At 45.0% G+C, this 27,005-nt stretch overlaps 1 protein-coding gene across 2 annotated transcripts in view; it reads right to left on the minus strand.

Annotated features, from left to right (window-relative positions):
* igsf21b (immunoglobin superfamily, member 21b) overlaps positions 1-27,005 on the minus strand; it is a 49,227-nt gene that overhangs the window by 10,400 nt on the left and 11,822 nt on the right. For both annotated transcript variants that reach the window (XM_072713434.1, XM_072713433.1), the window contains exons 2-3: positions 11,014-11,126; positions 8,743-8,864 (exon numbers count right to left, since the gene is read on the minus strand). In XM_072713434.1, coding sequence (XP_072569535.1) covers positions 8,743-8,864; positions 11,014-11,126 — 235 coding nt within the window. The remainder of the gene's footprint in view (positions 1-8,742; positions 8,865-11,013; positions 11,127-27,005) is intronic.

Below are 27,005 nucleotides of genomic sequence, written 5' to 3' on the forward strand. Positions count from 1 at the left end.
TTGTGAGACAGGTGGACATCTTACAGTCACATTTCTAGGAAAGAAAACCATCATGAAGGATTCCCTAAATGAAAGGGACAAGCTCTAATTCTGCATTAGCAGATGAAAAGAGCAGTGAGGAACTCCTTTTGACCTAGCAGCAGATTTATAGACCCTCAAAATCTGTCGTTTTTTGCACTGACTGTTACTAACAAGACTGTCACACAGCGCCTGGCGATCAGCACCAGTCCAGTTCAAAATAACCTCACATAGTGACAGAGAAAAGGTCTCTGCGGCTCTTCACAGCAAGACCTCACTGGCTTGGAGGGTGTTTGAGTTCCCGTCTTTCCTGAGCATGTGTTGACATGGCGAGAGCAGCATGGACACTCCGAGACCAGCACGAGCGGCAGTGTGGAACCAAAAAACCCTTCGGACAAGTGTGAAACGCTTCTGTTTCTCACAACAGTAAACAGATCCACTGGAGATGGGGACTGGGGAGTGAGGCGGGGGCGATTTCATTAGCATTCTCAGGATACTTCAAGCAGACAAGCCAATCAACTTGCCAACCATGGTTTTTACACAGGAGAACAGCACAAGATAAGGCCCATTGTGCAGGGTCTCTAACACACAGCGAACTCGCTTTATACTCTATATGCTTTATGATGTAATCAGTTACAGCTGAGTAGCCTTCGGCTCTGTCCTTAGGCACACCCCCCACCATGTTTCAGAGACGGTCCATTATGGAATTCTCACCTTTGACCCTGGCACGGGGCACTCTGCAGCCAGTGCGTCCAGCGGCCTGGGGCTCCGGCCGCTCGTGTGGGGCAGAGGAGAGGAATACTGGCTGGCAGATGCACGAAACCTCGATTTTTCCTCCGCTAAACGGACAGAAGATTGTGACTCACGAACGGCTGGGTGCCTGAGACTGTCCGCTCCGTTGGGCTCTCAGCGCTAAAGGAGCTCAGTAAATATGTCCTGAGTGCATCAATTACGCGTTCATTATATGAAAAACAGCAGAGACACCCTTCAGACGGAGAGACCCATCACAGCCATATTGGGGGACAGTTTATAAATTACTGCAGGCTGCATGGAAATGTCACATCCTTCTTCTCAAGATCTTAATAAGCTCTAACCCACTCATTTAGCTTTTTATAGGAGTGATTCTGCATTATTCACAACATCTGCGCACTTTAGTGTTCTCCTAGTGATCACTTATACAACATTGCGTTTTTTTCTGATAACCAGTTTACGTTGCCTCTCAGTGTCTAACGAAACAGTTAAGAAATTGGATTGCTGCAGCCTCACAGTGCAACGTCATGGAGCCGGATCGCATTTCTTGCAGTCCCATACCTTCATGGCTGGGGGTGTGAATCCCCCTCTGCTCTGAGCGTGATAGATGCTCTTCCCATGGTACATTTGGAGCACCTGGGAAAGCTGTTTCTCTGCTAGTCCAAAGGTTCACTATTAGACAAACTGGCAATTCTCATTCGCCCGTAGTGTGTGTATGTCTGTGCCCTGCAATGAACTGGCATCCCATTTGGGATCGCGCCAGCATTCTGCCCCAACGTCGCCCTCTATTGGATTAGTGGTTTGAAGATGGATAGATGGATGATTTATTTTATTGATCGGTTTATAGTGAAGCAGGAGAACGGCTTATAGTACAACCCAATCACGCCGCAGCATATTTGCTGAAGAAATTCAGAAAGTTTAGAACTTTTTTCGCTTATGTACAACATCCAAAGGCTTCTCTGTGATTTCAGCCAGCGACCTTCAGGTCACAAACATATGTCCTTGGCTAGCAGGAAGCCACACGGCCTATATCATCTGCCCTTAGAAGGTCAAGCAGATGACTGTAAGCTTTGCACTCCCCCCCCCCCCCCGTGCGCTTTGCCCCCCGAACGCAGCAGCCGTTAAGCGGCTTTTCCGCGTCTTGCCGTGACTGACAGCGCGTGGGGGGGGGTTCGGGGGTTACGTCACATGTGCCACCGCAGGTGATGCCACAGAATTATTAGCGTGGGGAGGGCGCTCACAGCTGCCAGCCTGAGCTGGGGGTGCTGTAGGCCCGGTAAGCATCAATAAGAAGCCGTGAAGCATCTGTGACACCCCCCCTCCCCCAAAAAGCCTGAATCCACATTACTAGTCAAAGAGCATTTATAAAAAGCACACATCCCATTTGCAGGCAGCTTAGTGCTTATTTAAGATAGGGGGGGCCAGGGTTGAGCCACCCGCCCATCGATGAAGAAAGAAAGACACAGTGACACCTATGTTACCGTGACGATACTCACCATTCCGCCTGACTCTAATTAGTCACCTCGCTGAACATAGTTCATAGTTACATAGTTAATTATCGCACCGGGGTAAAAGGAATATTACAAACAGCAAATCCAACAAACGGACACAGGCAGAATGTTTCCATTTTTTCGAAACGTGAAAACTGGCGTCACATTGAGGGTGTTTCCTGCCTCATACCCAGAATTCCCTGGGATAGACGCCTAGCTGACTGACACCCTGTTGTGGATAAATGGTTATGGAAAATAGATGCGATGGATGGATGGATGAAGGGGTGGCATGGCGGCGCAGTGATTAGCAGCCTCACCTCATACCTCTGGGGCCCGGGTTCGAGTCTCTGCCATTTCCCCCAGCAGCATACGCTCGCTGTAATTTTATCACACCCTTTAAAACTTAAAAAGACTCATTTTGTGTTTTGTTTCCTCGGTTTACCTGTTAAATTACAGCACTGCAAAGGTCGCTGTCTGTCTGCTGTTCCCAAGTGCTGGTCTGCAGTCCCTGGGCTTGTGACAGCGGCCAACACATTATAAGAGACGTTACTTTGACGGGATAAAAGCACTTAAGTGGCAGCCTGGGAGATGTACTGTAGCCACAGCATCTACAGCAAAGGCACCACACTGGCTTTTCTCTGTTCTGTTCTCCTTGAAGCTACTGACCTTCCTGCCATCTTTCAATGAAGGAAAACTATACATATATAAGTATTTATGAAATTCATGACTTCTTAGCTGGTATTGATATTGAACAAGTGCAAATGTATTCTTTGGGGATTATACAGTTATGGGCAACATTATTGGCACCTCTGAATTTTTATGTACAATATCTCTACAGAACTAATTGGAAATGTACCAACTATGTATCAGCAGAAAATTTTAATAGTGTGTTCAAAGTTATTCAACAAAAAGATGCCTTTGCAATTTAAATGTCGTGATTTCACATAAGAAATATGACCTGACCGGCATTGAGGGTCTGCAAGCATTCCTTGTGGCCAGAAGCACTCGCCCACAGGTGATTTCTCCCACTCTTCAATTGCAATTCGTTCCAGCTCTTGAATTTTGCAAGATTCCGTTTTCCCAATGGCAGCATTCTGCTCTTTCCGAAGATTTTCACTCAGATTGAGATGAGGACTCATTGCTACCCAGTTTCAAACAGACCTTTTCCAGCCATTTTTGTTTATGGACGAGTGCTTTGCATGGTTGCCCTACAACAGGATCTTCAACTCAACCCTAGTTTTCTGACACTGGGTAGCACAACTCCCTCTAAAATGCCTCATGATTCTTTTAATACACTGTTTCCCAAAGTTATTGCTCTCTCCCGGCTGGGAGGGAGCAAAAATATGGACTGTCTGGCAGGGAGCAAAAACATGGACTGCTACTGCTGTGGATCCCCAAGGACCAGTTTGGGAAATAGTGCTCTAATATGTTCAAGGTCTCCAGGACCAGAGGCAGTAAAGAGAATTAGAGATCCTCCACCATATTTAACTGTAGGTACGGTGTTCCTTCCCTCATGAGCTTCATCCCATCACCTATAAACAAACCGTCGGCCTGTATTGCCAAAGAGCTTTACTTTGGTTGCAGTTGTCCTTAGACCATCTTCCCAGAAGAACAGGCCTTATGTAGGTTTTGGCAAAGACCAGTTCTGCCTTTTCTGCTTTTGCTTACGAAGCGGTGTCTTCCCTGGCCTTCTCCCGTAAAGCCCTTCCTGGTTTAGTATGCCATCTCCCTTTCGGGTTGAAACTATCACTCTAGATTTCTCAGGGTCAGTCGTAAGCTCTGTGAATGTTTACTGCGGTGTTTTTTTTTCTCCAGTTTGCCCCAAACCTCCAAACTTCCACCGATCAATTTTCCTATTCCCTCCATATCCCAGGAGGTCATTGACAGTTTCCATGAACAGCAAACTTCTTAATAACATTGTGAATTGTTGAAACTGGGATGCCAAGGTCTTTGAAGATGGCTGCGTAGCCTTTTAGAATTCCTTTGCTTGGCGTTATAATAGCATTTCTGATGCACTGAGACAGCTCTCTGAAATGTACCATTGTGGAACAGGGAGGAAGTAAAAATGGCCCTTTTAAGCATTAAAGTCATCATTCATTGGGTATCTCAAGTCATGTGAGCATTGATAATTTATCACAGGTGAGTCTGATTTTCACTGCAATGACAGTATTGTTCTGTTTTTTCAAACTAATTTGAATTCTTCAAACAGATGCTAACAATTATCATGGTATTGTTCCTGTTTTTATAGTTCATTCATCCTATTCAATTTTTAAAATAGTTTTATTCTGTGCTGTTCTGAACCAAACAAACGAGTGCGTTTAGAGCTAAGCTTTCGCACGGGACTTTTTTTCCAGGAGATATCGTACATGATGAACGTAAAATTCCAAGGTGGCCATAATTTTCTATTATAATGTATTTGCAGGTATATATACGGTATAAAGCATCATGCCTGTGGATGTACAGTAGGTGGAGGTCTGCATCTCAGAGTGAGCATACAAGCCTATGGCTGCCCTGCAGCTCCTGTCCCTAAGCAATCTCCCCTATTTGATTTGTGGTTTTAATACGTGCCTTTACACATCAGAATGCATTAGGGTAGCTTATGAAACACTTAATAATAATCAGCTATTTGTATCATTATATGTAATTACTGATAAAGATAACTGCATTCATTTTATACAAACAAATTAATCTGTCAAGTCTACTTAGGTTCCGCAGGAAGACAGTCAGTGTTGTTTTTTTGTTAAACCATGTTTATATAAGCAAAAAGACTGAGACTGGCTAAACTAAACACAACTAAAGAACAGGATTAGCCTGCCAAACATTTCTGATTATCTTCGACACCAAATGACTGCATAATAAGGAAAATGTGGATCTGTGATTCAACAGCAGTTAAGTTTCCCTTGTAGCTTCCAGACACTTAAAGAACCAACTCACTGGCCACTTTATTAGGTACACCTGTTCAACTGCTCATCGAAGCAAATAATCTAATCAGCCAATCATACATCGGCAGCACAGTGAATAAAATCATGCAGATACAGGTGAGGAGCTTCACATCAAACATCAGAATGGGGAGGAAAGGTGATTTAAGTGACTTTGAATATTGACTTTGAGCATTTCAGAAACTGCTGATGTACTGGGATTTTCACGCACACCCATCTCTAGGGTTTACTGGGAATAGGCTGAAAAAGAAAAAATATCCAGTGAGCTGCTGTTCTATGAGCAAACATGCCTTATTGATGGCAGAGGTCAGAGAAGAATGGCCAGATTGGTTCAAGCTAAAAGAAAAGCAACAGTAACTCAAATAACCCCTCATTACTACCAAGGCATGCAGAAGAGCATCACTGAATGCACAAGACATTAAACCTTGAAGCAGATGAGCTACAGTACAGCAGCAGAAGCCCACACTGGGTGCCAGTCCTGTCAGCTAAGAACTGGCAACTGAGGCTACAGTGAACATGGGCTCACCATCACTGGAAAATGGAAGAGTGGAAAAAGGATGTCTGGTCAAATAATTCCTGATTTCTGCAGTGACATTCAGATGGAAGCGTCAGAATTTGGCATAAACAACATGAAAGCACGGATCCATCCTGCCTTGTTTCAAAAATATCTGGCTAGTAGTGTTGCTGGTGTAATGATGTGGGGATAATTTCTTGGCACACTTTGGGCCCCTTACTACCCACTGTGCACGCAGCCACATGCCACAACCTACCTGAGTACTAATATTTTGTACTGAATTTGAAAAATGGCTGTAGTATATTATAGGGCTGGGCGATGTGCAATATTAATATCAACATTGCAGGTCATGCGTTTCTCACATCACAAGGGCAGTGATATTCAGCTGGGTTGAGATCAGGCTTTTTCTTATCATCATACTATATGGATATTGTAGCACGGTGGGTTTAAGTTTCACTAAATCATTTTTAATTTGTTATAGGGCACAAAACTTAGCAAGCATTGCAATTTCAGTGATTGTTCCTTTTCAAGATTGTAATGAACAAACGTGCTTTATTTGTCATTTGCACAAGTACATTTCCCTGACCCCGTCTTGCTCTCCATAGCTTGGGGGTCACAGCACAGGGTCAGCCAATGTACAGCACCCCTGGAGCCGGGGGTTAAGGGCCTTGCTCAACGGTCCCCGGAGATGTGACTGTCTTGCTGAGGCCAGGACTCAAACTGGTGACCTTGAGATCACAAGTACAGAGACTTGGCCAACTGAGCCACTCAGCGCCCCTAGTACTGTATATCTTTAAAAATCAGTTTAGTTTACTGCCGCTGCTTTCGCATGAGCTCTGCATTCTGATCATTTTTATCGTTCCCAGTAAAAATCACTCCTAGATGGGTTTGGGGGAAATGTATTTAATTTTTTGTTTTAGAAATAGCCGATATTTATTGCAACAAAATCACATCGCGATATTAAAATTTTTTCCAATAACATTTTTTAATTCCTTGTCACGGCACCCTGATCATCTTCTTGTTCTTCCAGCCAGATTGCAGTTAAATCCTGGGTCTCGTTTGTCCACATATGCATTATTATTACTTCCCTTTTTTAACTTTGTTTTTTGTTATTTCCTGAGTTCATAACTGTTCTCAAGCCAGCTTTGTATAGTGTTTCACCGGCAGGCTCTGTGTGTCACCAGTCGACAAAGAAAGTATTTCAAGTCTCACGCCAAAGTACCAAAGAAGTACCCCAGCTGGTTTGGTACTTTGGGTACTGGTACTTAACCGGAAGTCAATGCAAAGGGGGAAATACCAAATGCAGTGGAAAAGCACCCTATGACTACACTGCACCCAGATGCTAATGGCTGCTCCCGGCAAAATAACTCACATGTCACAAAGGTTACATCATCTCACACTGGTTTCTTGAACATGACAATGAGATTGCTGTGCTCAGACGGCCTCCACAGTCACCAGAAGGATCAAAAAGAGCAGCTATGGAACGTAGTGGAATGGGAGATTCACGTCGTGAAGGTTAGGCGATGATCCCCAGAAGCAGCGGAATGAGTCAGACTGCCATCATGGCCCTGGGGTGTGACGTCACCATCTATAGCGTCCTCCTATACTCGGTACCTTCCTCCGTGCCTGTAACACCACTGATACCAAAACCGTCATCCCCAATGCTGCAGTTCCAGAACGAACCCAGGCTCAGAACAGTGTCCCAAAAGTAGGACAGTCACCCTGTTACGCATAAATGTGCTTATTACGAAACCTCGTACTAACTGCAAGCACAGTTCTTGTCTCGACTCTAGACGGGGAAAAAGTAAATAGAGCATAAGGCTGCACTGAACTGTATTTGTAATTGAATTTAATTAGAACTTAAGTGGAACACAAGTGCATTTTCATAAACACAATAGAAGATGAAATGCATTGACACCAAGAGATTAAAGGAAAGCTCTGCTGTTAGACTTCAGACCTACCAGGCTATAATTCCTACCGGCAGATCCTGTCATAGGTTCTACCTGCGTGTGCTATTACCTACCGTTAACAAAGTGACTTTAAATGAATCGGTGTAGTATTTCATGTGATTGACAGTAGCAGCTCCCCACATAAAAGAAGGCAAGGAGGCAGTAGCATTAGAAAATGTCATTTCATATGTTCTCATATTTTGCTATCCGCAATATAGTAGGTAGTCTTTCTAACACTGACTACTATTTGTATTTTACACAGTCGATTGTCTGATTCACACACTTTTGTTTATCCACTCAAGCCACCTAAAGGTAAAGGTACAACAGCAGTTTCCTGCATGGGAACGCATCCACCTCCATTCCTCCCACCCCATCTGCAGCCTTGATTCAATCATTTAAAATGTTTCTGTGTGGCACCATCGGCGTTGCCTTCATGCCGGATTGCCTCAGGAGTCTCCGTAAGACCACGCAATCCTTCTGGCAAGGAGGTAACACTAAACGTCTGCTGTCAGAGCCAGAACATTGACTTAGACAGATACCAGTATGTCTGGAAATTCTTGAACATGCATGAAAAGTTACAGAAGTCTGTTAGTTTCCAGTTCTTAGCTATTCTTGCTGTTTCAAGGTATCTAGTTGTGAGGAATTGAGGGAACACGACTGCAGTTACATATTATTTAACACCAAGGGGTAGGGATCTTCGAAATGGGGGAACAGGGGGGACGCACCCCCCCACATCCCAAAAAACAAAAAAATAAATAATAGGATCTTCCTTATCTTTCATTATGAATCTGTGTGTTACTGAGGACAGTTCACAGTGCATGCAGAGCGCGAAGACGGGACATATACCCAACGAAGATTGTAGTCCTGTATCACATTGAATAGTTATTTATTTATTTATTTATTATTGTAAAATCGCACCCAAAACAGTTTCACTTAGAATGACGAAATTTTCATTATTTTAAAATTATTTTAAAATCTTTCTTTCATAGCCTCCCTTCATGTTAGCATTCTCGAGAGGACTACATCGACCGTTTCTATACACCGAACCAAAATATCTGTTTGTCACTGTGGTGGGTGTCTACCTGATCGTTGACTGATAGACGAGGTCCTCGCGCCTTCTGTAGTCCTCCATGTGTGAGTAATTGGTGTTGAACATGGCGTCGTACGTGAAGATTTTCTGCTTCATGCTGCCCCCATCTGTAACCTTCAAGTGGAAAAAGGGAAACAATGAGGCCTCTGGTGTGGAACTTAGCACTGCCTGAAGGTCCGACGCGGAACACGGCACTGCTGTCACCTGCCTTTCCAGCAGAGATCGAGAGTCACCAGGAGACAAACACAACCTGCACTGCAGTTAAGACTTTTCAGTTATGCGTTTGAAATTATAGACAGGGCTTAAGCTGCCTTGGGACGAACATAGATGCCGTTTCCCATCGCCTTTGAAAACATACCGCCCCCTTTGATTGTTCTGTTTAATTGTCACTCAAGTAAAAGTAAATCTAATGATTATATCAGGAGTACATGTCAGGCCAATGGTGCAATCGTTGGGAACCCCTCCTGCACTCTTGCGGTCTGCCTTGAAATATTTTTACAACTTGACCTCTGGTTATATGAGACAAGGGACTTAAACCATTCTAAGGGGAAAAAAGTCTTTGGAACTTAATTGTGGATATTTCCTTTTGATTGTTAGACTGGTGAGGAAGGCGATTCGGCCTAAACATTCGTAATCCCCACTGGACTCTTGGTTCTCTTCATGATTATGGTGCAGACCATGAATGAAAGAACTTTGGACTTCTCAGTAATTCCAAGGGCCATGTCCCTTTGAAAAATATGCGGACAGAAAGATTAAAGCATTGGGTTCATTCTTACTGTGACAAGACAGCTGAAGAATTGTTATATAAAAAGCACAAGATGCATTTTGGATAGTGACTGAATTGTGCTATTGTTTCCTGTTTTTTAATTCAAAATTTTTGTGAAAAATTTATAAAGACCTTCACAAATAATCATAGCAATTAGAGTTAATTATGCTTATCATGCTAATAATTACATTATGTTTGGTCTATTCTGTCTTACACATTCAATAGACAAATACTGGTCTAGCTCACATAAATCAAACACTTTATTAATTTAATTAGTTTTCAGAAGTTAGCTACGAACAGTGAAGTGTGAGACTGGATTCGCTTTTGTATGTGCATAATTGCTTATGCAGAAACCACTGATAAGCGTTGTTGTGGGTACATTAAGGACAGCTAAATGGATCGGCGGCTGGTTCCTGTACGGATGCTGCTTATTCCAGCACAATTGAAGGCCCATCAGTTTGAAACATCACATGACGACATTAAAATTCTCTTATACAAAACCTGTTATATGCATAGAAAGCTGTTTGTGCCGCTGAACAGGGTGGATGTACATGGTCAGCCATGTAAATTAGCAAAATTTCAAATATAAACAATTTATATAACTTCTCCTTATATAACTATTCCATTTAGGTCACACCAGCTTATGAACAATGTGAATTAAGTCATTAGTTCATTAAGCAATTCAGTGTTCATTTTTTTTATTCACGGTTCCTGAGGATTGGATTCAAGCGGAATCAAGGCTAAACGTAGGCTTTCATTTCCACCAGAAAGCCTTTTTAATTGCAAAATACATTCAATATGTACCCTAATTTCTCAGGAATAGTGGGCAAGTAATGGACAAGCCTAGTTTGCTGGTGTGCAAACACTGTGTTTAATTGACTATTGGTTTTGTTTACGTTTGTAAATTTGTGTGGTTTTTAGATGGATTTTTATGCTTCTAACATAAAGGTTGGGACTTGAATCCCAGAAGGGTTCCTCCTGAAATATCCTTCAGCAAGCTACTCAACTGGAATTGCTTATGTAAAACACCCAGCTCAAAAATCAAAAATATGAATTACATAAACAATTTTTGAGTATGTGTCTACTGATCTTCATAATACATCAGCATATCCTCAGTCTTTCTGAAAGACTTGTTATTGCTTTTGAAGTATTTGCAGGATTGACGTAGAAAACCCAAAGTAAAACGCTGTGAAATCAACTGACATCTGGTATAAGATAAAATAAAAAATTCTGTTTACACTTATTTAGTTGATACTTTCAATGGAAAAAGTCCCAGGAGCAACTGAAGTTAAGGGTCCGGCTCAAGGGCCCAACAGTGAAATCAATCTGCTGACCACAGGATCTGAACCAGCAACCTTCCACCCAAGTTTACATGGGCTTAACCCACAGGCTCTCACACTGACACAAGTGAAGGGTTCGATGGCTGGTGATCAAAGCCAGAATTCTGTCCCGAACCACCAACGCTACAGACGTACAGCTAAGCTGCTGCTTTCTTACCCGAAACCAGACGATCTCTCTCAGTCTGCCGTCAGTCTTGAAGTTACACTTCAGGGTCACGGTGTCGCCCACAATGACAGGGGGTATGGGTTCGATGGTGACAGTCAGGTACCCTGTGGAACCAGATGGATGTACAGATCACTGTCACTGTCAAGTGAAACTGCCATTTAGCACCAAAGCCCCTAACCTTGCACTGGAAAAAATGGGTCCAGTACAGGATTTTAATGAGGCTGGAGCCCATTCCAGGAAGCACAGGGGGTAAAACAAGGCAAACCCTGAATGGGAAACCAGTCCACCCCAGGATACACACTCACACAAATAATGGTGCAAATTTAGAGACGGAAATTCACCTAACTGCTTGTCTTTGTACTGAGGAAGGGAACCGAAGTAGCGAGAGGAAGCTCTGTGCGACACAAGAACATGCAAACTCCACAGACACAGAGCAGAAGGAGGCTGTACGCGGTTTGCCTGGGACTCACAGGAGAACTTACCCAGGAGCGGACGAGATAGGCTGAGGTATGTGAGATGGGTGTATTATTTCATACTGTAGGTGCAGAGTTGGAGTGATGTGGAAAAAATCACTTGTAGAATATCCAACATTATCACCATCATTGTCGTTTGCATCATCATCGTCATCATCATCATCACCATCATTATCATCATCATCGTCATCATCATTATCATCATCACCATCATCATCGTCATCACCATCATCATTATCATCATCATCACCATCATTATCATCATCGTCATCATCATTATCATCATCACCATCATTATCATCATCGTCATCACCATCATCATCATCGTCATCATCACCATCATTATCATCATCGTCATCATCACCATCATTATCATCATCGTCATCATCATCATTGTCATCATCACCATCATTATCATCATCGTCATCATCATCATTGTCATCATCACCATCACCATCATTATCATCATCATCATCTACCACTTATCCTGGTGAGGGTCACAGTGACAGGTGGGTCCAAACCTTTCATTCCAAGTCCTCAGTCTGTAGCTCCTTTGGGGAATCCCCAGACGTTCCCCAGCCTACCAGGAGATATAATCTCTCCAGCGTGCCCTGGGTCAGCCCCAGGGCCTCTGCCCAGTGGAACATGCCCAGAACAGCTCCCTCAGAAGCCGAGCAAATGACATCCTTATGAGACCATCTCAGCCGACTCCTCTCAATCCAGGGGAGTAGAGATCTCTGAATTTGTCAGGGAGAGTGAGCCCAGAAATGCCGCAGACAAACCTCATTTTGGCTGCCTGTACTTGCAGCCTTATCCTTTGGTCATTGGCCAAAGCTCACAGACACAGATGAGGATCTCCAGACTGGTTCCACCAGGGGGGGGGGGGGTACTTGGGTTTTTCTTGTTACTCTTCATGGAGGTCTCTGCCGGATCAGGCATCTCCACACCCTGTCCACCCCAGCTGGCCCAGCTTGGAGCTCCAAACGAAATGGCTGCATGCATCACCTTCCCCATGCTCACGATGATCAGTGCCGTCATTGACATTCTTAATATGATATCAGTGCCACTTGTGTTGTCTATGATAACTTAAATACTTAATAGAGCCAGAGGAGGGAATTACTTATTTTGTTGCTTATAGCAGGGCTGGGGGGCATTTGTGGGCTGTGACCCCCCCCCCCCCCCATACAAGCAATTGTGCCTTGTAATATGCCACCCATCAAGGATGCCGTCTTTTATTTAATTTAATTTAATTTAAATGTTGTTTTTTAATAAAGGCATTCACAGTTAAACAAATAAGGTCGGTCTCTCCCAGGAGCGCGGCTATAGGTCGGCCGCTTACCCAAAGCTTCTACCCCCCGAACGACAATTTTTATCCTCGCCAGCCCCCCCCCCACATTTGTTCTGGTGCTGTGTTCATGTGCCTGAAACAGTTGAACCTATAGGGGAGAAAAGGTGGCATTCAACAAGACATCCACATGTTATTAGTATATTACAAAAGAGCATAACCGCCATTTTGCATTTTTACAAACACAATTGGTTGTAATTCAGTGCTTTCTCCCGTACTCCAATAACTGAAGATGAATTTAAACACGTCCAGCTATATAATACATTCTCCATGCCCAGTACATTACAATATGATAAGATAACATATCATGCAAGATAGTTATTTAAAATATACTGTAGGTGTCATATTGGTTGAAGGAGCTGTATAATCACAGACATTACAAAGAAAAGATTTTTCTATGAAAATGTATGATTTGTATAACATGAGCATTGAAATAACCCTGCATTACGGGGCTTTTGTTAGAAGGCATGTTCTGTACCACACTCATACTGAGGAATGTTCCACTGAAGCTGCTGCACTGCATGAGTGATATTCAGCTACAGCAATTATTTCACAACTGGACATAAGAGAACAGTTTGATTGGTCTGACTTGTTCGGCAAGCCAATCATATTTCTTGCCAGGAGACCGGGCGCAAAGAAATCACACATTAGAAGTCCGGTTCAGCCAGTCACTGGACATTTCGGGACCTGCAGTGAATCACAACCCGCACAGCTTCAGCTAATGATAAATAAAACCTAAAATTTCAAGGTGGGGATATAAAAAGATAGGATGAAGGAAATTAGAGATGACCCATTTGTTACTGTTTTGTTGATAAACTGATACTTTTACCAAAAACACTTTTTTTTACCCATTATATAACTAAATGTGCCACTCATTAAATTCAGCTGAAGTAACTGAGGTCAAGTACCTTTGCTCAAGGTAGCAACAGCGGGGCTCCAGATAATTATGATCCAGCTTTCAGGTCATTCAGAGGTAACGACAAACTCCTCAAAATGGTAACATTCTCATTGCTCTCAGACACTAAACAGCAGATCACTGTACTTTGTTCACTTTAATATTTCTGCAAGTCAAACGAAAAGAGGCTCAGGTCAAGTTTAAGCGCTGCTGCAATTTTCCTGGAGACATCAGGAGTCGATATCTTGATTAATGAGGCTCAGTTTAACTGACAAGGCTAGTTTCAGCACAGGTACACTGTAACTTACCCATAAACACTGTCAAAGTTTCATCAACATAGATGGAAGTGAAGAACATAGACCGCAAAGATAATCAGAGTCACACTACATATTGTGGCGGGCCTTATCTAAATTTAAACAGATTTTACATTTAAAGAGTTGCAAGACTAGCCAAATGGTGTCATTTAAACGTGCATATAAAGCCCCTCGCTTCTACAGATCAACCCACGCTGTTTTATTTTCTGCATAAAGCATCAAGTGTAACTATATAAGTCTGCAAAGCTGATAGTGGGAAGGAATGATAACAAAAATATGACATTTTACACTGTAATCCTCCTTCCATCGAGCTCCCTGGAGGCGTGTAGAATGAGGCACAGATATTGATTCTTCATTGATAATCTGACACTGAATCTTAAAATAACAGATTGCAAGGGTCCTGTATAAAAGATAGCTGGATTATTTTGCTAGCCTTTACTGACTCAACAAGCATTCTTAGGCAGGGGGGCTGACATTTTGCACTTTGATGACTCATGCAGTAAAGATTTCCTGGAGAAATGTGGTTTTTATACCTTTCTCTAGGGTACAACAGCTGGGCCATTTATTCATCCAAGGCAGACTGCTTCAGGTCAGTTCCTTCACTTCCGCACTTCCAGTGCGTCTCCCTGTGCCTGAGTTTTGTCTGTGCCAGTCTTGAGATAGGTAGTCCTCACATAATCCAGCAGACACCAGACCAAAGACCCCCCCCCCCTCCCAATGCAAACAAACATAATCCCTTAAAATGACAAAGGAATTTCATGACAAATATTGTCTCTCCAAAAATCCCAGTCCAGCATGTAGTAACGCAAACATACTTCAAAGCTCAATTTAATACACACCAGAGAGATCTACTCCATCTCTCTTTTTTTTTTTTTTTACTTTGCACATACGTATTTTCCATTTGAATTTAATTTCCAGTATCTTCCCAATATTCAGGTAGTAATGTATGACAACAATGGGGAAAAAAAGCATTTCCCCTCCACGTGAAAGCAATATGTAATCACAAATTCACCTTTCATAAGAGAGAAATATTAATCCAGCCAGAGGGTGTTACAGAGGTCTGCAGGAAGACGCTTATACATTTGTCACATCTGACAACAGGCAAAAGTTGGGTGGGGCTGTGCAGAGAGCAAAGGCTCCTCACTGCCAGCTGCATCACTTATTATGTTTACCTGAAAATCTGCTTTTTTTATTATTTGATGACAAGGAGCTTTTTATAGCACCTATCAGATATGTGAAGTTTTAAATTCGGCCGGCAAACCTAACATTCAATCTTGTCCAATGCACTCAATCAGCAGTATTGATTGTTCCAGCAGTGTGACTCTGCTGCTTTGAGGAGACCAAATTGCTTGACACTTTGCTGTTGCTCTCAGTTTCTTACTGAGCTGGAAGTTTTGAACAGACAAAAAGAACTGGCCATCTTCTAAGTACATGGAATACATTAGAGAGTCACAAACTGAATACCTGCTGGTAACTGATGGTGGTTTGCATGAATGAAGGCAGAGCTACTTATCCATCCATTTTCTGTACCCACTTAGCCCTATTCAGGGTCATGGGGGATCAGAGTTTATCCTGAGGCTACAGGCAGGGATCAACCCAGGATGGGACACCAAGCCATCACAGGGCACACACACCATTCCAATGAACCTCAGCATGTTTTTGGGCTGTGGGGGGGAACCAGAGTACCCAGAGGAAACCCCACGACGACACAGTAGAGACTCAAACCCTGGTCCCAGAGCTGTGCAGTAACAGTGCTAACCACTGCACCACCACACCACAGAGCTGGTTACACAGTCTTAAATCCTAAGCTGGCTTGTAAAAAATATTCCTATATTTAAGGAGATTCTTTACCAGAGTAAAGGCTGCTCTCTCCCCGCTTTGATTGTGTCGCCAATCAACTGACACCTGGTCATATGACTCGATGAAGTTGATGTGGACTGGCCTGTTCAGGGGACAGTCACTGTCATCAGCATCAGGCTGCAACCGCAGTAACAACACTTACATGCAGTTGGGGGGGGTTGGGAGTGCATCTGGACGGTTGCTGGTTCAAGTCCCATGGCTGACGGAGCAGGTGCATTAGAGTTGGGCCCTAGAAAATGCCAAAGAAAATCTCCAGGGCTGTAGAAGAAATGGCTGACTGACCCTGCACTGAGCCTAAGCTCCACTCTCCGCTGTTTATATGGGTGTCTCATGATGGGATATAAAAAAGCAAAGGTATAGTCATCAACTGCACAGATAGAATTCATATACATCCCCGTTATTTGCATAATAATGTACACAGCAAGCTGAAATTAGCCTTCTAAACGGCTAAAGCAATAAGTTTATAGTGCTCAGTATACAACAACAAACTTGACTGTGGGCAATATACAAAAATAACGTTCTCACACTTGGATGACAATGGGAGTGTCTGAGCCGTCTCTATATTTCTCTGAATTAAAATGAAGCCTGCACCCACTAGCAGTGTTAATGTAGCCTCCTAAACCGCACACTAAAGACGTCTAGGTTAAAAATATCTCACTTTTTTTCTTAAGAAGCATACAGAGGGAAGGATTTAGATTTAGATCAGTCAATGTCATTAGCCTACATAATTGCTGATCACTGTGGCCCTTCTAACTGCATGGTACCGTTGGCAGCCCATTAGACTCACGGAGCACAAAGAATGTAATTATAATGAGCGTACGTTCAGGAGAGCACCGGCGAGCACCAGACCCTTTTCTATTCCACAATTTCCTCAACAACAGGAAACTGCACAAGGGTTATGCACTTCTGGATGGGAATCATTTGCTACTAATTGACACACCTGTGGCCGGTGAAATCCGAGTCCAGGCAAACAGCTCCACTGAAACTAATGCCTCACAGTGGGAGAAGGGCAAAAAAATACCCACATGGAGCGAAGCAGAAGAACGTGGGGGGGCGGGGGGCGAGGGGGGGGGGGTAACGAGCATAGAGCACGAATGGGCTTCCTTGGCTCATGGGAGTATTATTTACACAAATACATTGTGAGGGTAGAATGAAGAATGAGTGGTTGAGAGAGATAAGCAAGCAGGTTGTAGAAAAGGTGGGTCCAAGCAACTATAGTGGATGCAGGACCAACCAATCAGATGTTTTGGTACCGCCTCCTGTAAAATCTGATTGGCTATCTCTCTCAACCAATCATTTTCCCTTCTGCCCTCAGAACATTTTTGTGTAAGTGAAACTCCATCGAGAGCTTCATTAGGTATCAAGTGACCCACCAAGTGGAAATAGAGTTCCACGTTGAAACAGCGGCACTTCATTATTTGACTTACGATACGCTGTGTCTTGCAGTTTCCAAGCGTCTGTGCACGACGGTCACATCCCGCAACTTTCCACTTACATTATTGAGGGGATACGGATTCAGTGAGAACTGGTTACAGCCTGTGACCTGAGAGAATCTAAACACTGTGCAGCTTGTGCTTCCACACTGCAAACAGGGCAGGGTATGTAGCTGGTATCACACGTGATGTGGCCACTGTTACCCAGCAGGCCTGCCTGTCACAGAAACGCACCCTGAAAATCTCTCAATCACTCTTTCCCCGTTTCAGTTTTCACTCACTGTTTGAAATTCCATGAATGATTAAAGACTGTTGGAAGAGAATCTTTTTGGTAGTCTCCTTAGCTACGTGTGCTGGGATGCTGTGCGGCAATTGACTAAATTCCCTAGTAATTTTCTGCTAAGGACAGACAGCAATCAGGTACTAGATGATGTAATACACACAGCAAGGTGAACCTTGATAGCTGTTTACTTTAGAACAAGGAGTCAGAGATCTGGATAAAAATGAACCACTCATGCAAACTTTTCAGTGCTGTGAGGCGGATTAAAACTCTGCTGGCCTCCTACTTATGCTGGAAACCCGCTGCATGAATGCGTCGCTCAAGGGCTTTTAAGTCCCATTTTCAAAGATTTATTTCATCATTTCGAAAAGAAGTGAGTACATGTCCTGCACCAGAAGAGAATGCTGCTCGAGCAGACAGAGCGTGCGCTGTTTACATGTCTGAATCAACACCACAATGAAACACTTAAATGTGTCAGTGTGACAATTTTGAGAATTAAGAAGAACGTACATATGTAATGGTAGGCTTCTACAGACAGGTGGCGTGCTTGAAGAAATCCTTCAGCTTATTTAACCAGAAAGTGTTAAGTAGAAAGCAGGGCATGAGCTGGATGGAGCTACATGAAGGACATCTAAACTTTTATACTGTCCTTTACACATGGCCATGTGTAACTGGCTATTCTATCAATACCTGAAAAAGATGGCCACTTACTTCATATACTTGGACACTGGTATTTGTACAACTAATAGTGAAATGATACTTGTCACCTGGACAGGTACATTGAAATGCTAGTTTCCACATATCCCGTCTTGCTCTCCTTTGAGACACAGACACCCTGGCGCACTGCAGGGGACGAAGGACCTCGCTCAAGGGCCCAACAAAGATGGAGGTGGCAACCGTCCACTGACAGGCACAGGGGCGCAAGCCAGTGAGCCACACTGTATCTCTTCCTTCATTGTAGATGAGATGAAGTGCCAGAGGAACACATGGGACGAACACCTCAGCTTTACACAAGCCAGGATGCGGCCTGCTTTGAATGTGGCCTGCTTTGAATGCGGCCTGCTTTGAATGCGGCCTGCTTTGAATGCGGCCTGCTTTGAACCAGAAACCATGGAGGTGTCAAGCAGCAAGTAAGAAAATGTTTTAACTTATTTTGATGTTCACCTAGGTCACTCAACTTGGCAAGGATTCTTTTTTTTCCTGGGGGAATTTCTTGTTTCAGGGCCCTAAAATGAAGGTAGTACTTATTCCAGTCATGCAGTGTATCTTCAGCTGTTGGCTTTATGTACACTATATGGACAAAAGTATTGACACATCTCAACATCTCGTTTTGAGGAGCTCTGTGAATTCAAGTGTGGAACTGTCATAGGATGTCACCTTTGCAATAGGGCAGTTTGTGAATCTTCTTCCCTGCTAGATATCCCACATCAACTGTAAGTGGTATTGTTGCAAGGTAGAAACAACAGAAACTCAGCTATGAAGTGTCAGACCATGTAACAGAGCGGGTCGCCAAGTTCTGAGGCACATGGTGTGTAAAAGTCGCCAACACTCTGTTGACTCAGTAACCGCAGAGTTCCAAACTTCCTCAGCCATTAACTCCAGTGCAAAAACTGTGCACTGGGAGCTTCATGGAATGGGCTTCCATGGCGAGCAGCTGAATGCAAGCTTCACATCACCAGGCGCAAGGTGTGAATCACCAAGCGTCGGGTGGAATGGTGTAAAGCAGGCCGACACTGGACTCCCCATATGAAAACAAACAGCATGGTTCACGTACTGTAAGGGTATCAAGCACTTTTCTTATTTCAATTATAAATCTTATTTTAATTACATTTTACTGTACATGATAATATATAACTCTAGTAGGAAGTACGTGTTTATTGCTTGTTGTTTCTTAGTAAAATGTTATATTGCCTTTATGTTATTCTATTGAACAACATAGTTGATCTCTCCACATTCATCCATGCATTTTCTGTAACCGCTTGTCCTGTTCTGGCTTGCGAGGATCCAGAGCCTAAGGGCACAAGCCAGAGGAAAACCCAGGATGGGGCACCAACCCATCACAGGGCACCAACCCATCACAGGGCACCCTCACACACCTATGGACAACTTGGTAATTCCAGTTAGCCTCAGCATGTTTTTGGACTGTGGGGGGGAACCAGAGTTCCCAGAGGAAAGCTCACAATGACACAGGGAGAACATGCAAACTCCACACACATGGAACCCTGGCAGAGACCCAAACCCAGGTCCCAGAGGCGTGAGACAACGCTGTTAACCACTGCACCAAGTGGTTTAATTAGACACCTGAAAATTAAATGACATTAATTCAACTACGTTATATTCTCAGAAAACAAAGTGGGTGCATCAACTGAAAAAGAACATTTCCTTTTCAAAATTCTCATTCGAGAACCACTGTCCATGATTCATTCAAAGAATCATGCATAAAAATGAATACTGACAAAACATTCATTTAATATGCATTGTACATTATATAGGACTTATGTCTGACAGTACATCCGTTTGAATGTACATCAGTGTAGAACTTATATGTTTGACACAACATTAAGTATACACAAAGTTAATATCCTCCTGAGAGGTGGGTCTGCATTGGCTGCTTTTAACTGGAGTAAATCTTTCAGCAAGTTTCATCTTGTCTTTACCAGAATATTTGTTTTATTTGGATAATTGTTTTCATTATGCTCAGAAATGTAGTAAGTACCATGTAGTCATCATTTCTGGTGAAACATGGAGTTTCACAAACATCAATTCCGGTATCATTCTCCCTCTGTATGGGAATACTTAGCATACAAAGACATACAATTTGTTTTTATTAATTTGCAGATGACATTCAAATCTATCTATCAGACATAATGACCAGCTGTCAATAAAGCAAAAGAAATTATTTTAACTTCTGCCTTCGTGCCAGAATCAGCCCACAACTCAGAAACCTGTTCCTTTAATATTAATGCTATGAAATATAAAGACACATTTCTTCCAACTCAGAAATAATGGTAAGACTAAAGAGATTTCTGACTTTTCAAAATATAGAACAATTATTGTGGCTTTTTAAAGCTTTCTGTTAAGTGAATTCGGGTTATTTTCCAGTCGGACCTAACACAACTTAGATGGTACTGATCGGGCACAGGGTCCCTGGCACTTTTAAGATTTCCCACCCAGGGATGTAGCTAGAAATTATAGGCCCCCTGACAAGGTCCCCCCCCCTAGTGAATTTTGCCCAGTTGAGGCGGTGAACCTTGACGGTAGATTTTGCAGTGTTGCCAACTCGCACATATCCGGCGTGACGCTCACGCTTTCAGAGTCACGCTCGCACAAGAAATCTGACGGCACATCTGTATTATTCCATCATAAACCTAAAATTAGCTACATCAGAAGTAATGGGTCGTTTGCAAACCCTGTAGACTATTTGCAAGCTAATACATCTGTTAGATACATGGAAATGCATGTACATGTGTGTGCAGACTTGTCTTGAATTGAAAATCACACACCAGCCAGCTAAGCAAAGTTGACAACCCTGATTTTGGGGGCAATTATAAAATGCTGGCCCCCTGAATCTGCCAGGGTCTCTATGTCCCTGTTCAAACACATTTGCGCACTCCCCTTTGGACAGTATTCCCCCCCCCAGACTGCAATCCCTTTGCAGGGGTGACCCCCCTCCCCCCCCGGCCCCTGGCCATACAGACATGCTGTACTTCGTTCATTAAGGCTGCACCTGTAAATATCACTGCTGCAGGGACAAGTCCGGACACGCGGAGGAGAAGCTCTGGGCACTGTCACTCTGGGAATGTGTTCCGACACGTAGCGTTAGTTTTACACATAAATTGCCTTGAGTTTCTAATTCACCCTGGCGCGTATATCTGCGGAATAAATATCAGAAAATATTTTATTCGTTTAACGCCACTGAGTCCCATTTAAAATCTCCACAGAAAATGCCCTTCCTAGTAGCGTCGGACTTCCCCTGTCGATTTCACTGCGCAGGGAATGGTAATAATTGGGTGTGGGGTGGCTGGTTGCTGAAAAATTCGTAAAAATCGTTCTCACTGTTGCTTTTTTAAGATTTACATTACAGAAAAATTGACATTAGGCAGCATGAGCGCTGTGCACGCTGAGCTGGATGCGCGCTCTACATGCCTCCATGCATTACTGCCCCAGCACTTCCCTGAGAGTGAATCCTACCCCAGAAATACAGGCTGTGGGACTTCGGAGACCCTAAATGCGACGCCAGTCACCTGCAGGATACATATGCACGGGTTAGGGGTAAATTACACGCAGCAAATCACCCCAGGGAGGGAAACCCCAAGGAAAGCCTCAAATACCTCTAAACTGATCTCACCCGGGCGATATAAAACATCGATGGCACTTAAACGGCCAAATATTGCCTCACTTCATACCACTAGTTTAGTGTAAATACACTATTTGATTAAATAATTTGGGTATTTATTTGTTTTCACCAGCCCTCGAACCTGCTTCACAAAGCAGGATTTCTTGCTTAGCTGGATATCTTATCAGATTTATGGTAGTCTGGGCTGAATAAACTTTATTTTCATCCGCTTACATTTAGCCTAGACTATCTTAAATCCGATAAGTTACCCAGCTAAGCAGGAAATCCTGCTTTGTGAAACAGGCCCCTGATCTTCTGGTGCACACACTCCCTCTCTCTCTCTCTCTCTCTCATGAGCATGCGACACTCTCGGTCCTCACAATGTAATATAAACATAATCCACACTCACACACACACTTTAATTAAACCAGTAAAATCCTCCGTAGATGCTACCTTTCCATTATTCCTCACAAGGAGGATGTATGTCACAATCTTATGCTTTTATGTAAAAGCAAAACGAGCAGTAAATTAAATCCACAATGTCTGATCAATTCTGTTGATGTCTACATATAGCATTGCGCACATAATCAGAATGTGAAGTAAAACGATGGTCGTAAAATGTATCATTTGACCGATTTCTTAATAATTATAGACACCCCCCTGTGTGCAGGTAAACCTTGTTGTATCCATCATTCAAATTGAAATGAAATTGCTCCTTGTAAGCAGTATCGTTTTGAATACTGGCAGTTTTCATTACCCTTCTGATTTGTCTGATGCCCAAATGTGACATTCCTTCCCTGCTAAACAGAGGCTAGTCTGTACGAGAACTGCAGAGATATGGTTGGAATCTGTATTCCTTAACAATTTGTAAGAGAAAATACTTTATTAGAAAGCACAGACTGTTTTACGTTACAAGAATAAGCAAATAGGGTACCGGAGAATATCAGAGAATGGATTGTGGGGTCTGTATCAGCAGTCTGTCTTACCGAGGTCTATGAGCACTATCGCAGTTCACCATCTGAATGTACATTACTTGTTATATTAGACCTTAATGTGGCATGAATTATAATAACCCCCCCTAACTGGTGTGCTTCCATCATACAGGCAAACCTAAAGTCACAGCAGTCTGTGAGCAAGAACAGTTACCCAGCAAAATGCAAAAGACTCATTACACAAGTTTAATGAGGCCTAAATTATGACATGAAATGCGTATCTACAGTAGTGTGTGTTCATTCTTTTATTTGAGCTGTTCATAAAACTTTTAAAAAGTAATAGAGATGCTCCTAAAGGCAGAAGGAGAGGACCAGCGCTTATTTAAAGACACTGTTGCCCAGAACAAACAGTATAATGGCATATTTGAAAAATTCCATCCATCCATCCATCATCTTCCGCTTGTCCGGGGTTCGGGTCGCGGGGGTAGCAGCTTCAGTAGAGGCACCCAGGCCTCCCTCTCCCCAGCTAACCCCACCAGCTCCTCGGGGGGGACACCGAGGCGTTCCCAGGCCAGCCGAGAGATATAATCCCTCCAGCGAGTCCTGGGCCTGCCTCGGGGCCTCCTCCCTGTAGGACAGGCACGGAAAACCTCTCCGGGTAGCCGCCCAGGAGGCATCCGCACCAGATGTCCAAACCACCTCAACTGGCTCCTTTCGACGTGAAGAAGCAGCGGTTCTACTCCGAGGCCCTCCCGGATATCCGAACTTCTCACCCTATCCCTAAGGGAGAGCCCAGACACCCTGCGGAGAAACCTCATTTCGGCCGCTTGTATTCGCGATCTCGTTCTTTCGGTCATTACCCATAGCTCATGACCATAGGTGAGGGTAGGGACAAAGATGGACCAATAGATCGAGAGTTTGGCTTTTTGGCTCAGTTCTTTCTTAGCCACGACGGATCGGTTAAGCGCCTGCAGAACTGCAGACGCCGCTCCGATCCGTCTATCCAACTCCCGATCCCGCCTACCCTCACTCGTGAACAAGACCCCGAGATACTTAAACTCCTCCACTTGAGGCAGTACGTCTTCCCCAACCCGAAGAGGGCAAACCACCCGTTTCCGGCTGAGAACCATGGTCTCGGACTTGGAGGTGCTAATCCTCATCCCTGCCGCTTCGCACTCGGCTGCGAACCGCCCCAGTGCCTGCTGGAGATCCCCAGCAGATGAAGCCAACAGGACAACATCGTCTGCAAAAAGCAGCGAGGCAATCCTGAGGTCACCAAACTGGACACCCTCGACGCCTTGGCTGCGCCTAGAAATCCTGTCCATAAATATGATAAACAGGACCGATGACAAAGGGCAGCCCTGGCGGAGCCCAACACGCACCTGGAACACGTCCGACTTATTGCCGGCAATGCGGACCAAGCTTCTGCTCCGTTCGTACAGGGACCGGATCGCCCACAACAGTGGACCCCGGACCCCATACTCCCGAAGCACCCCCCACAGAGCACCTCGGGGAACCCGGTCGTAAGCCTTTTCCAAATCCACAAAACACATGTAGACTGGATAGGCAAACTCCCAGGCCCCCTCCAGTACCCCTGCAAGGGTATAAAGCTGGTCCAGTGTTCCACGACCAGGACGAAAACCACATTGTTCCTCCTGAATCCGAGATTCGACTATCGATCTCACCCTCCTCTCCAGTACCCTGGAATAGACCTTCCCAGGGAGGCTGAGAAGTGTGATCCCCCTGTAGTTGGAACACACCCTCCGGTCCCCTTTCTTAAATAAGGGGACCACCACCCCGGTCTGCCAATCCAGCGGCACTGTCCCTGACCTCCACGCACTGTTGAGAAGGCGTGTCAGCCACGACAGCCCCACAACATCTAGAGCCTTCAGGTACTCCGGGCGGATCTCGTCCACCCCCGGGGCCCGGCCACCACGGAGTTGTTTAACCACCGTGGCCACCTCAGCCTCAGTGATGGGCAAGCCCCCCCCAGCACCCTCAGGCTCTACACCCTCAGATGTCTCAAAGGCAGTATGAGTAGATGTATCGGAGGCAGGGTTGAGGAGGTCCTCAAAGTATTCCTTCCACCTCCGGATGATGTCCCCAGATGAGGTCAACAGCCCCCCCCCCCCACTATAAATAGTAGGAACCAGGAGCTGCTTCCCCCTCCTGATACTCCGTATGGTTTGCCAGAACCTTTTTGAGGCCGACCGAAAGTCACTTTCCATGGCTTCACCGAACTCCTCCTACGCCCGGGTTTTTGCATCTGTGACCGCCCGAGCCGCGTTCCGCCTGGCCCGCCGGTACCCGTCAGCTGCCTCCGGAGACCCCCGGGCTAATAATTCCCGGTAAGCCTCCTTCTTCAGCTTCACGGCCCCCCTCACCTCTGGTGTCCACCATCGGGTACGGGGGTTACCGCCACGACAGGCACCGACCACCCTGCAGCCACAGCTCCGTACGGCCGCTTCCACAATGGAGGTCCGGAACAGTGTCCATTCGGACTCAATGTCCCCTACCTCCCCCGGCATGCAGTCGGAATTCTGCCGGAGGCACGAGTTAAAGCTCCAGCGAACAGGAGCCTCTGCCAGATGTTCCCAGCAGACCCTCACTATACGCTTGGGCCTACCAGGTCTGACCGGCTTCCTCCCCCGCCACCTGAGCCAACTCATCACCAGGTGGTGATCAGTTGACAGCTCTGCCCCTCTCTTTACCCGAGTGTCCAAGACAGAGGGCCGCAGATCAGTTGATACGATTATAAAATCGATCATCGACCTGTAGCCCCGGGCATGTTCGTACCATGTCCACTTATGGACACCCTTATGCTCGAACATGGTGTTCGTTATGGACAAACCATGCATTGCACAGAAGTCCAATAACTGAACACCACTCGGATTCAGATCAGGGAGGCCGTTCCTCCCAATCACCCCCTTCCAGGTCACACTGTCATTGCCCACGTGAGCGTTGAAGTCCCCCAGCAAAACGATGGGATCCCCCCGCGGCACACCAAATAGCATACCGCTAAGGGAATCCAAGAAGGCCGGGTACTCCGAACTGACATTCGGCGCATAAGCGCAGATGACAGTCAGAGACCTATCCCCGACCCGAAGGCGCAGGGAAACAGCCCTCTCGTTCACTGGGGTAAACTCCGATGTTAATGCACCGAGCTGTGGGGCCACCAATAGCCCTACCCCAGCCCGGCGTCGCTCACCCGCCGCAACTCCAGAGTAAAAGAGCGTCCAGCCCCTCTCCAGGAGATTGGTTCCAGAACCCAAGCTATGTGTGGAGGTGAGCCCGACTATATCTAGTCGATACCTCTCAACCTCACGCACAAGCTCAGGCTCCTTCCCCACCAGAGAGGTGACATTCCATGTCCCGAAAGCCAGTTTTGTCAGCCGGGGATCGGACCGCCAGGGCCTCCCTTGGCCGCCACCCAATCCACAATGCACCGAACCCCTGACATTCCCCTTGCGGGTGGTGGGCCCACCTGGGGACAGTCCCGCGTGCCTCTTTCGGGCTGTGCCCGGCCGGGCCCCACGGGCCAAGGCCCGGCCACCAGGCGCTCGCCAACGGGCCCCTCCCTCAGGCCTGGCTCCAGGGTGGGGCCCCGGTGACCCTAGTCCGGGCGAGGGAAACGGGACTTTGATGTATAACTTTTTCATAGGGTTCTTTTGGATTGCTCTTTGTCTGGCCCCTCCCCTGGGACCTTTTTGCCTTGGGAGACCCTACCAGGGGCTATTGCCCCCGACAACCTAGCCCCCAGGTTCACGGAGGCACGCAAACCCCTCCACCACGATAAGGTGGCAATCCAAGGAGGAGTTTGAAAAATTCAAATGTATTATTATATTGCTTATTAGAATTTTGATGTACTTATATTGCTCTAGTCAATTAAATCTAATCACTACAAATTTAATCAACACATTTGAAACATATCAGGCCTCACACTAGGGGTCAGAGCTGGTTAAAATACCCAGTGTCACGCAAAGAAATACACCACGATAAATGATAACATTTACATAACTTGAGCTATAATCTATGCATTTAACCATCCACCTTCTATAATCTTGGAAGACTGAGCGGGATGGCAGGTCTTCACTGGCACACACACACACGGCAGG

The sequence above is a fragment of the Paramormyrops kingsleyae genome, chromosome 6 (assembly GCF_048594095.1).
Source record: "Paramormyrops kingsleyae isolate MSU_618 chromosome 6, PKINGS_0.4, whole genome shotgun sequence".
NCBI classification, from domain to species: domain Eukaryota; kingdom Metazoa; phylum Chordata; class Actinopteri; order Osteoglossiformes; family Mormyridae; genus Paramormyrops; species Paramormyrops kingsleyae.